Raw genomic sequence first — 15670 nt, 5'->3', positions numbered from 1 at the left:
CTGAAACAAGTAAAAGAATAAAAGAATATTGAATCTTATATCTTTTACTGGTTTCAATCATTGGACTGCAGCCATGCTGGAGCATCACCTTGAAGGGTTTTAGTCAGACAAATTGACCCCAATATTTTTCTTTTTTAAGCCTGGTATTTATTCTAACAGTCTCTCTTGCAGAATTGCTAACCTACAGGAACATAAACAAATCAACACTAGTTGTCAAGCAGATGTGGAGGGACAAACACAATCACACAGACATTTTTTTTTTTTTTGCATAATGTAATTTGTTTATTCAGTGCCGCAGGACTGGCTCCTGTGCAGGTAGCACGTAAAAACACCTTTTGAGCGTGGTTGTTGCCAGAACCACCTGACTGGCCCTCGTGCCAGTGGCACATAAAAGCACCCATTACACTCTCGGATTGGTTGGCATTAGGAAGGGCATCCAGCTGTAGAAACTTTGCCAGATTAGATTGAGCCTAGTGCAGCCTTCTGGCTTGCCAGTCCTCAGTCAAACTGTCCAATCCAATGATGATGATGATTGATAAAAAATGTGTCTGAAACTGCTGTAGTGAACTTCAACTCATTTGTGTTCTTTTATTTAAACACATACATAAAGTGTGTGCTGTTAGTTCATAGGTCAGCTGTATGTATATATATATATATATATATATATATATATATATATATATATACATAATTGAGGGATCAGCAAGCATTTGCTTCACCATATACCGAAGTTCAGAAATAGCAGCTAAAAAAGCTGAGACTCCAACAGATAGCATTACTTGTAACTCACAAAGGCAAAAACAAGAAGAAAAAACAATGAAAACTAACCATTTAAAGTTAAACATAGACAGTTTCTGGATTATGAATGGATTATGAATGGTAAAATTCAATTTCCGTCATCGGTATGTTATTCCAGTAGTACATTCGACTGTGCTAGCAAACCGAGCAAGTATGAACGAGTGAAGATCATGCCTCGACCCAATCTGAAAGCACTTAATAAATTAATAAATTGATAAATCTTTACCCTTTTAATTTGTAATAATTATTAACTCCCTGATAGTAAACGCAAAGCTTCTGCCGTCTTGTTTGTAACGCACATGGTAATTTCTTGAGGAGGAGGTAGTGGAACGACTGGCCGAGGTAAGTTCGGTTGTGCTTTCAGATTGGGTCGAGGCATGATCTTCACTCGTTCATACTTGCTCGGTTTGCTAGCACAGTCGAATGTACTACTGGAATAACATACCGATGACGGAAATTGAATTTTACCATTCATAATCCAGAAACGTGTCTATGTTTAACTTTAAATGGTTAGTTTTCATTGTTTTTTCTTCTTGTTTTTGCCTTTGTGAGTTACGAGTAATGCTATCTGTTGGAGTCTCAGCTCTTTTAGCTGCTATTTCTGAACTTCGGTATATGGTGAAGCAAATGCTTGCTGATCCCTCAATTATGTTTATAAATGTATGGGAACTTTTAAATAAGTTCTCCACCGATAATGGTGCTTACATACCGAAGGGCTTGGTAAAAATTATTAATTGTTGATTTATTAATAAATTAATAAATTGATAAATCTTTACCCTTTTAATTTGTTATATATATATATATATATATATATATATATATATATATGACAAGCTTCTTTCAGTTTCCATCTACAGTCCACTTATTCATACTTGCACAGGTCAGATGGAATCTGGTGAGGTAGATTTTCTACAGCTGGCTGCTCTCCCTGTTACCAATGCTCACCTGTTTCCAAGCAAAGTAATATTCCATACACCCACCACCCCAAAGATCAGGCATATCTCAGATCAGAAATGAACCAAACCAAATTCACTAACAGGGCATTAATTGGTCCAGGCTATATAAAAGATGCCACACAGTGGGAAGGAACCCAAGACCTGATGGCCAGTTAGGAAATTTTTTTATCATACAGCTACACTGTCAAGCCTGCGTCTATGAACATTTTGTTGAAAACATGGACATGAAGGGGGTTAAATATGTGGCTATGTGGTAAGTAGCTTGCTTACCAACCACATGGTTCAGGGTTCAGTCCCACTGCATGGCACCTTGGGCAAATGTCTTCTACTATAGCCTCGGGCCGACCAAAGCCCTGTAAGTGGATTTGGTAGACGGAAACTGAAAGAAGCCCGTCGTATATATATTTGTGTGTTTGTGTGTCTGTGTTTGTCCCCCCACCATCGCTTGACAACCGATGCTGGTGTGTTTACATACCCGTAACTTAGCGGTTCGGCAAAAAGAGACCGACTGTCAGGTAAAGCAAGATAATTGATGTTTTATTCCTCCGTATTCTGTGTTCATATTCTTTGTGGTTGACAAAATGTGCATTAGATTAGAATTTTATCCCTTGAGAACCCTAGAGAAATTCTGAAGAAAAGATTTACTTACCCAAAAAGGAGCATAATCCGCCAAAGGCATCCATTAACAAGTTCTTTGCCATTCTTCTCATCTGCTGATAGTGGAATATTAACAGTCGTCTCCTGCAAGATATTCCAAGAGATATTCATTTCAGAATGTTAAACCAAACATTGAATCAAATAACTCTAAAGAATCAGCTTTAGAATTATAATTTTTAAGTTAATCACATGAAGAGTGGCAGTGCCCATGATCACTGCTGACCTTCCAAAATGAAGACCAGCCTACAGGCTAAGCAAAATTAGCCAACAGGAATTGTAGAATGGACACAACAGAAAACAGCTAACAAGTAATACAGAACAACAATAAACATTTTCTAAATGCTGAGCTGGGTTTTAAGGACAAGCGCTTAGATTTAATCTCATCGTGTGTCAAGTGGGATGCAAGATAAAATAACTCCAGGATATGATACAAGTCTATCACAAGAAACATTCCTATATGGTTTGATACCAATCCTCTATGGTTAGGTGAAGTGAGACATTGTAGAATATATTTTATAATGAAACACAATGAAGTTACCAGTAGATGAGTTGAACTTACAACCTTTATGTGTATGTAATTCAGATTCTTATCTACTCAATCATGCCACCGCTACAATTTAATAATAAGCAACATGGAACATTTAACACGCAACACAGAATGGTCAACAAACAACAAATCTATGACAAGAAGAGAAGAGAAGAGAAGAGACAATAAGCATTAACAGACAATGGTCAACAACAACAAAAAATAGTCCTTAAGTGACAAAGAATAGATAACAAGAGCAGAAATATAAAGAAAGAAAAAAAGTAAAATAGAAATGGCGAACAAGTAATGCAAAAATGGTTGAAAGCAATCTTGGGTTTTAAGTAATGGTTTGAAAAAATGGTTTTAAGCAATTTTATGACTGTTTATGTGAATTGCAGTTTTAACTGTGTGAAGACTTCAAGGGGCCACAAGAGATAGGCTTAGTAAAATGTGTGATGACCCAAAATGTGAATTGTCCAAAAGGAGAAGCATAAGTTACATGGCTTCTTGATTGTTTCAGAATGTGTCTGTGTGTCAGTGAGGGATACTTGTAAGGGATGGAACTTAGTTGATGTAGAGAGTTGATGAGTGCAAAACATTCAGTTTCTATATAACAGAATAACACTTAATAAACGCTTTATAAATACTGAATAACATACATTTAGAAAACAGCAGACAGGGATTAAAAGATTTCTGTCTTGGAGAGGAAGACACACACAGACAAACACACATTATTTTATTCTTTTACTATGTTTCACTCATCTGACTGTGGCTATACTGGAGCATCTAACCACTAGGTTACAGGGGACATAAACACACCAACATCAATTGTCAAGTGATGGTGGGGGAACAAACAGACGCACAAATATACACACACACACATATGTATGTATGTATATATGTAATACATGATTGGCTTCTTTCAGTTTCCATCTACCAAATCCACTCATAAGGTTTTGGTCAGCCAGAGGCTATAGTAGAAGACACTTCCCCAAGTGTCACACAGTGGAACTGAACCCAGGACCATGAAAGCTTTTCACCACACAGCCACTCCTGTGCCTGTATAAATAAATAAATATAAACATTTTCATTATCAACTATTATAAAAATACACTGTTGTCAAGAAGTAGAAGTGAAGTGAAGTGGCATGGAATTTGTAGAATTTCTCTGAGGATGTGTGTCAAGATATGAAACATTTATGGATGCCTAAGAGGATCAGGTTGGGTGCAAAAAATGTGAACTGAAGTAGAGAGTCCACTCTAAGTAAGGGAGTAAGGGGAGGAAGGCATTGTTCTCTCAAGAAAGCATATAAAACAGGTGAGTAAAAATAACTGGAGGTTAGGAGATGTGGACGGTGGAATCAAAAGAACCAATTTAATCATATTCAAGGAGTTTTATTTTGTTCTTCCTAGATGTGGAGGCGCAATGGCCCAGTGGTTAGGGCAGCAGACTCGCAGTCGTAGGATCGCGGTTTTGATTCCTAGGCCGGGCGTTGTGAGTGCTTATTGAGCGAAAACACCTAAAAGCTCCACGAGGCTCCGGCAGGGGATAGTGGCGAACCCTGCTGTACTCTTTCACCACAACTTTCTCTCACTCTTACTTCCTGTTTCTGTTGTGCCTGTAATTCAAAGGGTCAGCCTTGTCACACTGTGTCACGCTGAATATCCCCGAGAGCTATGCTTAGGGTATATGTGTCTGTGGAGTGCTCAGCCACTTGCACGTTAATTTCACGAGCAGGCTGTTCTGTTGGTCAGATCAACTGGAACCCTCGACATTGTAAGCGATGGAGTGCCAACAACAACAACAACAGATGTATGATGTAGTTTTAATTTAAGACAAAGAGAAAACGAAAGATGGGGTTAAAATATTAACCCTCTAGAATTTAAATTGGCTATATCCAGCCTAAATATTCTCCCATTTTATGTTCAAACTGGCCAGATCTGGCCTCTCACATCAAAACTACAATTAATTCAAAACAATAAAAACAAATAAGCTTTGCATTTGCCAGAGTAATGTGAAAGCTAAAGAATTAAACTAATTTTTAGAATCACCCTTTTAAACATTTTTACACCCTTTTGCACCCCTTCTTCTCACACAAAATCACAAAACTCACACATACAAATACACAGATATACACACTCACACAAGATAATATTCGTTAAATACACAACACAGGTGTTTCTCAAGAATATGTTTTCTCATTCACTCTTCCACGTAACTTTATTTACCTCATACACTGGAGACATCACAGTTAATACCCTCTTCCAGTTTCCAAAGACATTACTGCACAAAATTATTTCAATGCAATAAAAGCTACATAGAAATCTGGTCCCAAGTAAGCAGACCAAAAGTAGCACCTACCAAACTGACCATCTTCCTTCTTGGCAATAACACCATTATATCAGTATATAGGATACAACACCATCGCTAACAAGAACATACCACATACAACACACAAGACAAAAATAACAGTTATTACATACATTATTCAAAAGAAACTTTAAAAAAAAAAACAAAGCAATGTCTCTATGCACTTAAACTACTCACAAGCAACACATTTTCTTAACTGAAAGAAACACCAGCACAAGTACAGGAATACATTAAATCCACCATGAAATAGATGCCACATTTCAGTAACAAATCACAAGCTACACCCCACTCCCACCCACCCAAGCAGTACAATTTGCATTATCACAGGGCTGCACACAGACCACCCAGGGTATAAACTAACTTCACTCCAAAATGACTTTTTTAGGACACATTCAAGGAATAAACTGCCTGCCTCTATATGTTCAACAAATGCTGAACGTCCTAACAACATATACAACAACACTATCTTCAAAACTTCCAGACCCAGTCCAAATAATTACCTATAAACCGAAATACCAGCAGTATTAATGAACTCATTAAGTTCAATAACTGTGTTGGAATGTTAATGATTACTTCAGAAGAATAGCAATTCCCATTCTTCAAATTGTCATCATCATGGTTGAGTATGTGTACATGTTTATGTACATGTATATATATATATATATATATACATGTGTATACACACACAAAATTAATAAAAATAGCTAATTACAATACTATACCATAAGTTGATGTATATATATATACCGTATGTACTCATGTAAAATGTTGACTTTTTTAGACCATTTTTGAAGGTCAAATTTATGGGGTCGCGACTATTACATGGATACTACTTTTGAGAGGCTGAAATTCAAGCTAGAATCCGAAGTACAGTATCAGCAGCAGACACCCAACTGATCTCTAAGCAAATAAAAGCAAAAACACAATGAATTACAGTCCATAATATAGTGTAGAGTTGTTGATCTGGAGCAAGGATTCCCAAAGTGTGTTCTGCAAAACCCTAGGGTTCCCTGAAAGTTATCAGAGGTTCCAAGTTTTTAAAAATAATGTCAAAGGATTCCACAGCAAAAATGTTTGAGAACCACTGATCTAGCAATTAAATATTTTTAGACTTACTGAAGCCATGCCTCAGTCCAAATCCATATACTGGTGTTCGCTAATAGTGTTGTCTATGAAACATATTTTCTTATCACAGAAATAGACTTGTGCAGGTAAGGCAACGCTGGCAACGATCATACTCGAATGGTGCTTTTCATGCATCACCAGCACGGGAGCCAGTCAGTGGCCCTGGCAACGATCACTTGGCACGAGTGCTAATCAGGCTGTACGTTCATCGACCACGTCAATGATTTTGGTTTGTTTACACGTGCCTCAACAGGTCCTCACAAGCAAAATTCATTGTCCAATAAATGAGGGGTTCTCATAAGTCACCTGGTTACACTCCACGTTTGGATGTACTTTTGACATTCCAATCAGGCAGTACTGGTATTGGCAACATCAGGAATTTTGATTTTGATTTCACTCGCCTCAATAGGTCTTCATAAATGGGCTGGTTACACCCACTGGCATAGGCCATGGGCTATGGTCTCACTTAGCTTATCAGGTCTTCTCAAGCACAGCATATAAGATCCAGGGATCAAGGTTTAGGAAAAAAGTTAACTTAAAGTAATCTGTAGTAAATATAAAAAGCACGTTCAGGTACATTAGTGGTTTACTGAGACGTGTGGTTGTGGATATTTTCATATTAAAGTACAATAAGCTGAAAAAAGTTTCTTTTATATTTCACACCTAGCAACATTGCCAGGTGTGCGAAAAAGAATGTAAGTATGACAGAATTGAGTAGATAAGATCTGGGATACATATGATTCATAGCAAGTGGAACCTCAGAAGTGGTAAATATCCAAGTGAACTGCATACTTCTGGCTACTCTTCGGGCCAAGAATATCTTGATTGGATTAAAGGCTACATTGTAGCTAGGGGATACATGTTGACACAAAAATTCAACCAAAATGTGTGGAGGGCGCATTTTGTAAGGGGTGTATAAATGAGGGAAGAGATGCAGAGGGAGAAGAGAGCTTTCCACCACATCTATTGAATCAACTTGTTAAGTTTCATGTACTCATTTTTGCTGCTGAGTTTGAGCAGCAAAAGCAACAAGTTTAATTTCATGTACTCCATTTCCGTGTCTTCCACACAGTTTTCCAGCAGAATAGGAACAAGTGATATATAACTGTAAGATCCAGAGATTGAGGTATAGGAAGAAAGTTAGCTTCAAGAAATCTGTAGTAAATATTGAAAAAAAAAACAACCTTCAGGATCTATGGTGGTTTATTGAGATGGATGGTTGTGGATTTTTAGTGTCTCGAAATACGATAAACTGAAAAAAGTCCTTTTTATATTTCATGGTAGGCAACCACGGTTGCCGGGTGTGTGAATAAGAAAAGAGTTAAGAAATGGAGTAGATAAGATCCCGGCTACATGTGTTTCACAGTCAGCAGAACCTCAGAAGTGGTAAATATATCCTCTTCAGGCCAAGGATATCTTGATTAAATGAAACTTTACATTAAATGAGAGTGAATCAGAAAGGAATGCAATTTTGTATGTGTGTGTGTAAAAAGATTATATACAATGTTGTTGGCACTCCGTCGCTTACGACGTCGAGGTTTCCAGTTGATCCGATCAACGGAACAGCCTGCTCGTGAAATTAACGTGCAAGTGGCTGAGCACTCCACAGACATGTGTACCCTTAACGTAGTTCTCGGGGATATTCAGCGTGACACAGTGTGACAAGGCTGACCCTTTGAATTACAGGCACAACAGAAACAGGAAGTAAGAGTGAGAGAAAGTTGTGGTGAAAGAGTACAGCAGGGTTCGCCACCATCCCCTGCCGGAGCCTCGTGGAGCTTTAGGTATTTTTGCTCAATAAGCATTCACAACGCCCGGTCTGGGAATCGAAACCGCGATCCTACGAGCACGAGTCCGCTGCCCTAACCATTGGGCCATTGCACCTCCACATATACAATGTATAGAATATGGAACTTATGGTAAATGACACTCATTCCCCAAAACAGTATCATCCAGCTCCAACATTGCAACTGGGAAGCATAAATCATGGGATTATCTTCAAAATCTTGTCATCAACTGGAAATATCTACTAAGTTTTGCCTTAAATTAAGGAAAGGACACATTCGATACTGTAGTTTTACACATATCACCAAGACAATGAACAACGGATGATCACAGCTAGAAGGCCTGGAACACCTTTGCTCACAGCTCCATTCATTCAGAGTTCAGCTGGAGCTAATTGGTAACAAAATATGCTAGCACAGCAACTTAATGACCAAACTACAATCTGTACATTTTTGTTTTTGTTTTATTATTATTGTTACTAGCATCATGCACACAGCTAATTGTATGACAGACCCAAATAGAACTCATACAATTACTCCAGCATTTAGAGACAATTAGCAACTTTATCCCCTGCCCCCCACTCTCATCCCACCCCATCTCACCTACCCTTAACTAAAAATATACTGTCACACACATCAACCTCAATCAATGGAGTATAGTGTAAATAACAGTGCTCCAGCTTCACTTTAACTATAATAGATAATGAGTCAGTGAAGGGGCTGCCCCTACATTGTCACTCAAGTTGCTAGAAATAGTGGCCAGTCCTCTCATAAAGCATTACACTCTTTGAAAAAAAAAAAAGAAGGATAGATGGAATAATGTAGTTCAGGGTTAGCTGTTCCTGAAAAAATTGAAAATTATTCTACGTATGCACCATATTTCCTGTTATTACCAATACTAGCAAAAGTATGCTTTCAAAAGTATCTATCAATTTTGGGTAACAGTCTCCTATTTGTATGTGTGTATGTGTGTGTGTGAGTGTGCGCACGCATGTTATATATGTATGTATATATTTGTGTTTTGAACCCTCAACCCCTAACTCTCTCGCATTATATATATATATATATATATATATATATATATATATATATACTCTCTTTACTCTTTTACTTGTTTCAGTCATTTGACTGCGGCCATGCAGGAGCACCGCCTTCAGTCGAGCAAATCGACCCCAGGACTTATTCTTTGGAAGCCTAGTACTTATTCCATCGGTCTCTTTTGCTGAACCGCTAAGTTACAGGGACGTAAACACACCACCATCGGTTGTCAAGCGATGTTGGGGGGACAAACACAGACATGCAAACATACACACACACATCCATAAATATATATATATATATATATATATATATATATATATATATATATATATATGTACATATATACGACGGGCTTCTTTCAGTTTCCATCTACCAAATCCACTCACAAGGCTTTGGTCAGCCTGAGGCTATAGCAGAAGACACTTGCCCAAGGTGCCACGCAGTGGGACTGAACCCAGAACCATGTGGTTGGTAAGCAAGCTACTTACCACACAGCCACTCCTGCGCCTATATATGTGCCAGGTAAAAGCACTACTGATGCCTTATTTCTAGTGAGACAGTTGCAAGAGAAATACCTAGCCAAGGATAAACCTCTGTACCTGGCTTTCGTTGACATGGAGAAAGCCTTTGACAGGGTCCCCCGATCCCTTATCTGGTGGTCAATGAGGAAACTTGGGATAGAAGAATGGCTAGTGAGAGCTGTGCGAGCCATGTACAGAGATGCGGCCAGTAAGGTGAGGGTTGGAAATGAGTACAGCAATGAATTCCGGGTAGAGGTAGGGGTCCACCAAGGTTCCGTCCTCAGCCCCCTATTATTTACCATAGTCCTCCAGGCAATCACAGAGGAGTTCAAGACAGGTTGCCCCTGGGAGCTCCTCTATGCTGATGACCTTGCCCTAATTGCGGAGTCACTATCAGAACTAGAGGAGAAGTTTCAGGTGTGGAAGCAAGGTCTAGAATTGAAGGGCCTTAGAGTCAACCTAGCTAAAACCAAAATCCTAATAAGTAGGAAGGTAGATAAAACACAAACCCCTTCAGGTAGATGGCCCTGCTCAGTATGTAGAAAAGGAGTAGGTAGTAACTCTATAAGATGTACCCGGTGCAAGCTATGGACACATAAGAGGTGCAGCAACATCAAAGGCAGGTTAACTAGCAAGTTAGTTTTTGTTTGTGGCAGATGTTCAGGTGCAATAAAGACTGCAAACAAACAGGAAACAACTTCTATCTCATTCCAGGGTGAAAAACTAGAGGTAGTCGATAGCTTCCGCTATCTGGGCGACCAAGTTAGTAGTGGGGGTGGGTGCGCTGAAAGTGTAGCTGCTAGAATAAGAATAGCCTGGGCAAAGTTTAGAGAGCTCTTACCCCTGCTGGCGACAAAGGGACTCTCACTCAGAGTAAAAGGCAGACTGTATGACGCATGCGTACGAACAACCATGCTACATGGCAGTGAAACATGGGCTGTAACTGCTGAGGACATACGTAAGCTCGCAAGGAATGAAGCCAGTATGCTCCGTTGGATGTGTAATGTCAATGTGAATACCCGTCAGAGTGTAAGTATCTTGAGAGAAAAGCTGAACATTAGAAGCATCAGTTGTGGCGTGCAAGAGAGACGATTGCGCTGGTATGGACATGTGGTGAGAATGGAGGAGGATAGCTGCGTGAAAAAGTGCCACACCCTAACAGTTGAGGGAACCCGTGGAAGAGGTAGGCCCAGGAAGACCTGGGCTGAGGTGGTGAGGCAAGACCTTCGTACATTGGGCCTCACCGAGGCGATGACTACGGACCGAGACCTTTGGAAATGGGCTGTGCGTGAGAAGACCCGGCAAGCCAAGTAAGATCGTTGCCAGTGCCCCTGGACTGGTTCTTGTGCGGGTGGCACATGAGATGCACCATTTTGAGCGTGGCCGTTGCCAGTACCGCCTGACTGGCTCCTGTAGGATTTTCGAGCGAGATCGTTGCCAGTGCCCCTGGACTGGCTTGTGCGGGTGGCACATAAAAGACACCATTTCGAGCGTGGCCGTTTTCGTGCGGGTGACACGTAAAAGCACCCACTACACTCTCTGAGTGGTTGGCGTTAGGAAGGGCATCCAGCTGTAGAAACTCTGCCAAATCAGACTGGAGCCTGGTGTTGCCATCCGGTTTCACCAGTCCTCAGTCAAATCGTCCAACCCATGCTAGCATGGAAAGCGGACGTTAAACGATGATGATGATGATGAAGAAGTCTAGCAACATGAAAGAGGGTCTCCCACCACTTTACACACAGTCAAGGCTGAAGAAAAATTTTATAACTTTCCCATAGCTCTATCTTTAGTCTACCCAGGCTTTTGCCAGTCACTGCAATCCCCGCTACCTACTTGTGCCTTCTTGGCAACACCTGATTGCATATATTACGACTTCTGTACCTCTCTCTTCCTTACTCTATGCATCACATCTATGCTCTGATCTTTTTTACTTGTGCATATACCCTGGCACCTCACCATCTCTCTCCTGCTTTCTCTTACACTTTCGTTGCTTCCCCTCCCTCTTTCCCTTGCACCTCTCTCTGGCTGGGTAGCCATAAATCTCTACAGCAGCACACCTATCTCTGTCCTCATTCTTGATCTCTCTCTCTCTCTCCTCTTGTTTTTCCTCTGACTAGATAACCAAATATCTCCTTTACATCAGAATACCTGTTTCTGTCCTCTTTCTTATACCTCTCTCCATCTCTCTTTCCTTTCCCTCTCCCTCTATCTTTCTTCTCTTTCTTTCCCTCTCACTAGGTAACCATGTACCCCCTCTATAGCAAGACAACTATTTCCGCCTCTATTTCTCTGTCATGCTCTCACCTTTCATCATCTGATATTGGACCACCTCCTCCAATGCCCCCACCATTATAGCAAGACACCTGTCTCTACTTTTCTGTCTCTGTCACATTCTAACCTTTCATCCTCTGACACAAGTTCCCCTCCTCAAATTCCCCTGCCCCTCTAATAATTCCTTGTCTTGCGAGTTACTTGGTTATCCTACCAGTGCTGATGCCACGTAATAAGCATCCAGTCCACACTGCAAAGTGGTTGGCATTTGGAAGGTCATCCAGCTGTAGAAATCATGCCAAAACTAACCTCGCTTGTGCTAGTGCTACATAAAAAGCACTGAGTCCATTCCTCAGAGTGGTTAGTGTTAGGAAGGGTATCCAGCCGAAAAAACCCTGCCAAAACAGACACAGTAGCCTAGGGTAGTTTTTCTACCTAGCTGGCTCCTGTCAACCGTCCTACCTATGCATGCATGGAAGATGGATATCAAGCGATGATGATGATGAGTTATGTCTATTTATCACCCGATGAGATACATATGCACTGCCGGATGCTCCTGAACCAGTTGTCAAGTGTCCCTCCCCGCCGTGAAGGACCAATGCTAGATGTGTCGAAACAATTGTCATGATTTATAATAAATTCTCATATATTCCATCTTCCATCTTTCATTTACGATATACACATACACACATATATATGTATACATACACACTGATAGATATACATATGGCTGGGTGTTTGAATAATTATATGTGTGTACAAGTTTGCATACATGATTGTTTATGCATACAATATACATATATGTCAGTATGCATGGGGAGGAATACAGATATACACACACACAAACAGGTATGATGCCCTACAGTTACACTTATGCATGTGTCTAAGACAATATAATATGAATATAGATAAACATGCTGAAAAACTACAAGAAATCCCCTATAGATACTACTAGAAACCTTGTGAATCATGAAACACAACCAAAAACCAGCTTTTTTTTTATACAAGCAATCTCATGACTCCAATCCGATACTCCTGTCCACAGCCTATAATCCATTTCCCAGACATACACATATCAAGCCTAATTAACTATTTCCTACAGAGCTGCACCTACCCCAGAAAAACAAACTCATTGAAAACTGCACAAAGCTAAAAGGAACCCAAGTGTAGTAATGGTTTGATAAAAGCTTAGCAGGCCAAAACTTCTAAATTATATTGTTGTTCTTCTTGCAAAAGTTTTATACACATGTACTCCACAAAAACTATTGGCTAATTCTCATTAAAGTGAAAATATATATGGGGAAGATCATAAAACTATATGTAAGCATGCATAAAGTTAATGACACACAAGAATTTTATAATCTTCTCATACATACATACATACACACACACACACACACGCGTACTCAGATATGTAGATAATGTATTATAGACACACATAAACATTCATAGACAGTATATTCTACCCAAAGTTAAATTAGGTCAATTTGGTCATTATTGAGATGAGATTGATTTAAATTGGTAACTACCAGCAGTTGCAAAAAGAATTATCAGAATATATTTACTGCTGCATTGTGGCCAGCTATCATGTTTCACGACCCTAATGATAATGGATTCATAAACTGAAATCTACTGACTGAGAAACTCTCTGGCTAAACAAAGAAAAAAAAAGGCCAGCCATGGCTGCACCAAGCTAATTGGTACAACAGACAGACAGAGACAGACAGACAGAAAGAAAGAGGGAAAGAAAAAAGGAAGGAAAGAAAGAAAGAAAGAAAGAAAGAAGGGAAAGAAAGAAAGAAGGGAAAGAAATAAAGGAGAGAGGGAGAGAGAAAGAAAGAATGAAGCAAAGAAGAAAGAGAGAGAGAGAGAGAAAGAAAGAAGGAAAGAAAAGAAGGAAGTTGAAGAATTTCTTAATAAGAAAAGAACTCTCTGGCCAGGCAAAAAAGGTTGGCATGGCCGCATCAAACTCAATGGAATCAGTAAATAAATAAAGCAAGAAAAAAGAAAGAATTCATAAGTGGTTGAGTATTCCGGAAACATGTGTATCCTTAATGGAAGCCTCAGGCAGAGGATCAGACCCCATATGGTAAATCTGTATCAGGCCAATTTAGGACAATTACCTCCACTCCAAAATATTAAGAAGTTTTAAATCATCATCTAAAAGTGCAAATTATACGCAATTCCTCGCAATTATTGCATCACATTTATGTTTCCATAATTGCTAACTATGGCATTAATACATCTAAATATTTCTCTCTAGATGGCTGTTTGGCAAAACCTGTCAACTATTAAGTCTATAAAACACATTGGTATTTAAGCTGCAGAGCCAAATTTTGGGGAAAATTTTGGCTTTATCCACACATAAATCACACCGGTGTTGAAAGTGCACCAGTATCTAAAAGACCAAAAAAGCTATGGGTCCGCAGCTAGCTTTTTTGTTGTTGACGTTTATGTAGTTTCAAAATGCCTTATTTTACAACTATAAGATTTATTGTTATTGTTATGATTTTATCTTATCTATAATCAGCAACAAATACATTTAATCAATATTAAAGTCTTTATTAGATTAAAAATTAACATTAATCAAAGCATGAAGGTGAAACAAAACAAATATGCTTTGTTTTTTTCCGGGCATCAATGTACTATAGCAGTAAGTCTTTCACGCTGTTCACCAACCGACCTTTCCTCTGAAAAAAGTGGAATCTTCTATCTCCATACACAAATTATTTTCCTCCTGAGTTTTATAAGAAATACACAAGGCAACGGTAAAAAACAATCATCCAAGATGCCACACACAGGGATCAAACCCAGGACCTTAAAATTGCAAAGCAGAATCCTTAACCATTCAACTACACTGTTGCCAAATGAATGCATGAACATACGTTAATGGTAGGCAAAGCACTGAACAAGGGGAGGCATGTATAGTGAGTGCCCATTACGTATGTGGTTACTCATTGATAATGACAACATTCTGTACACATATTCCCTTTATTTGAAATCAGTAATTCTATTTCTGACTTTGACTGTTCCCTGCCACCCTACACAATCCATTTTGTTACAACATCAGTACAGCTTTGATCAGCAACTCACCATTGACAAGCATTTTTTTTATTTTTATTTTAGTTTAGTTTAGTTTATTTTGCTTTACCATCTGAATTGTTTGCTAAAATGTGTCATCAGAGAAAGAGAGAACAAACACAATAAGGCCACACTGCTTTCAAACCCAATGGCCCTATTTCCCCCACCACACACACACACACACACACACACACACACACACAACACCCATATATATATATCTATGGTCACGGCTAAAGCTAAAAGTGATGGGAAAGGAGAAAAGAAAGATAGCATTCTAAATGCAAGTGACCTTGAAGTGATTCGACTGTGTACATGCACTTGCATATGAACACACACACACATACACACAAGTCTCTATCATCGTTACTTAGCCACCAAGTCAGATACATTCAAGCAGACATATAATCAAAAGTGATCCAACTGTGACCACCACCGCAGCCCCCCTCTTGATCGGTGTTCAGTCATATTTTACAGCAGCTGACCCCATCCAATACATTCTCATTTTAAGATAGTACATACATAGGGTGTAGTTTCAGG

At 39.3% G+C, this 15670-nt stretch overlaps 1 protein-coding gene across 4 annotated transcripts in view; it reads right to left on the bottom strand.

Annotated features, from left to right (window-relative positions):
- Positions 1-15670, bottom strand: part of LOC106881863 (putative UDP-sugar transporter protein SLC35A4) — a 105453-nt gene that overhangs the window by 21760 nt on the left and 68023 nt on the right. For all 4 annotated transcript variants that reach the window (XM_089360829.1, XM_089360828.1, XM_089360826.1 and 1 more), the window contains one exon: positions 2404-2495. In XM_089360829.1, coding sequence (XP_089216955.1) covers positions 2404-2495 — 92 coding nt within the window. The remainder of the gene's footprint in view (positions 1-2403; positions 2496-15670) is intronic.

Source organism: Octopus bimaculoides, chromosome 12 (assembly GCF_046866305.1).
Source record: "Octopus bimaculoides isolate indiv1 chromosome 12, ASM4686630v1, whole genome shotgun sequence".
Classification (NCBI taxonomy): Eukaryota; Metazoa; Mollusca; class Cephalopoda; order Octopoda; family Octopodidae; genus Octopus; species Octopus bimaculoides.
The sequence above is the reverse complement of the archived record's forward strand: the minus strand, read 5'-3'. Positions and strand labels throughout refer to the sequence as shown.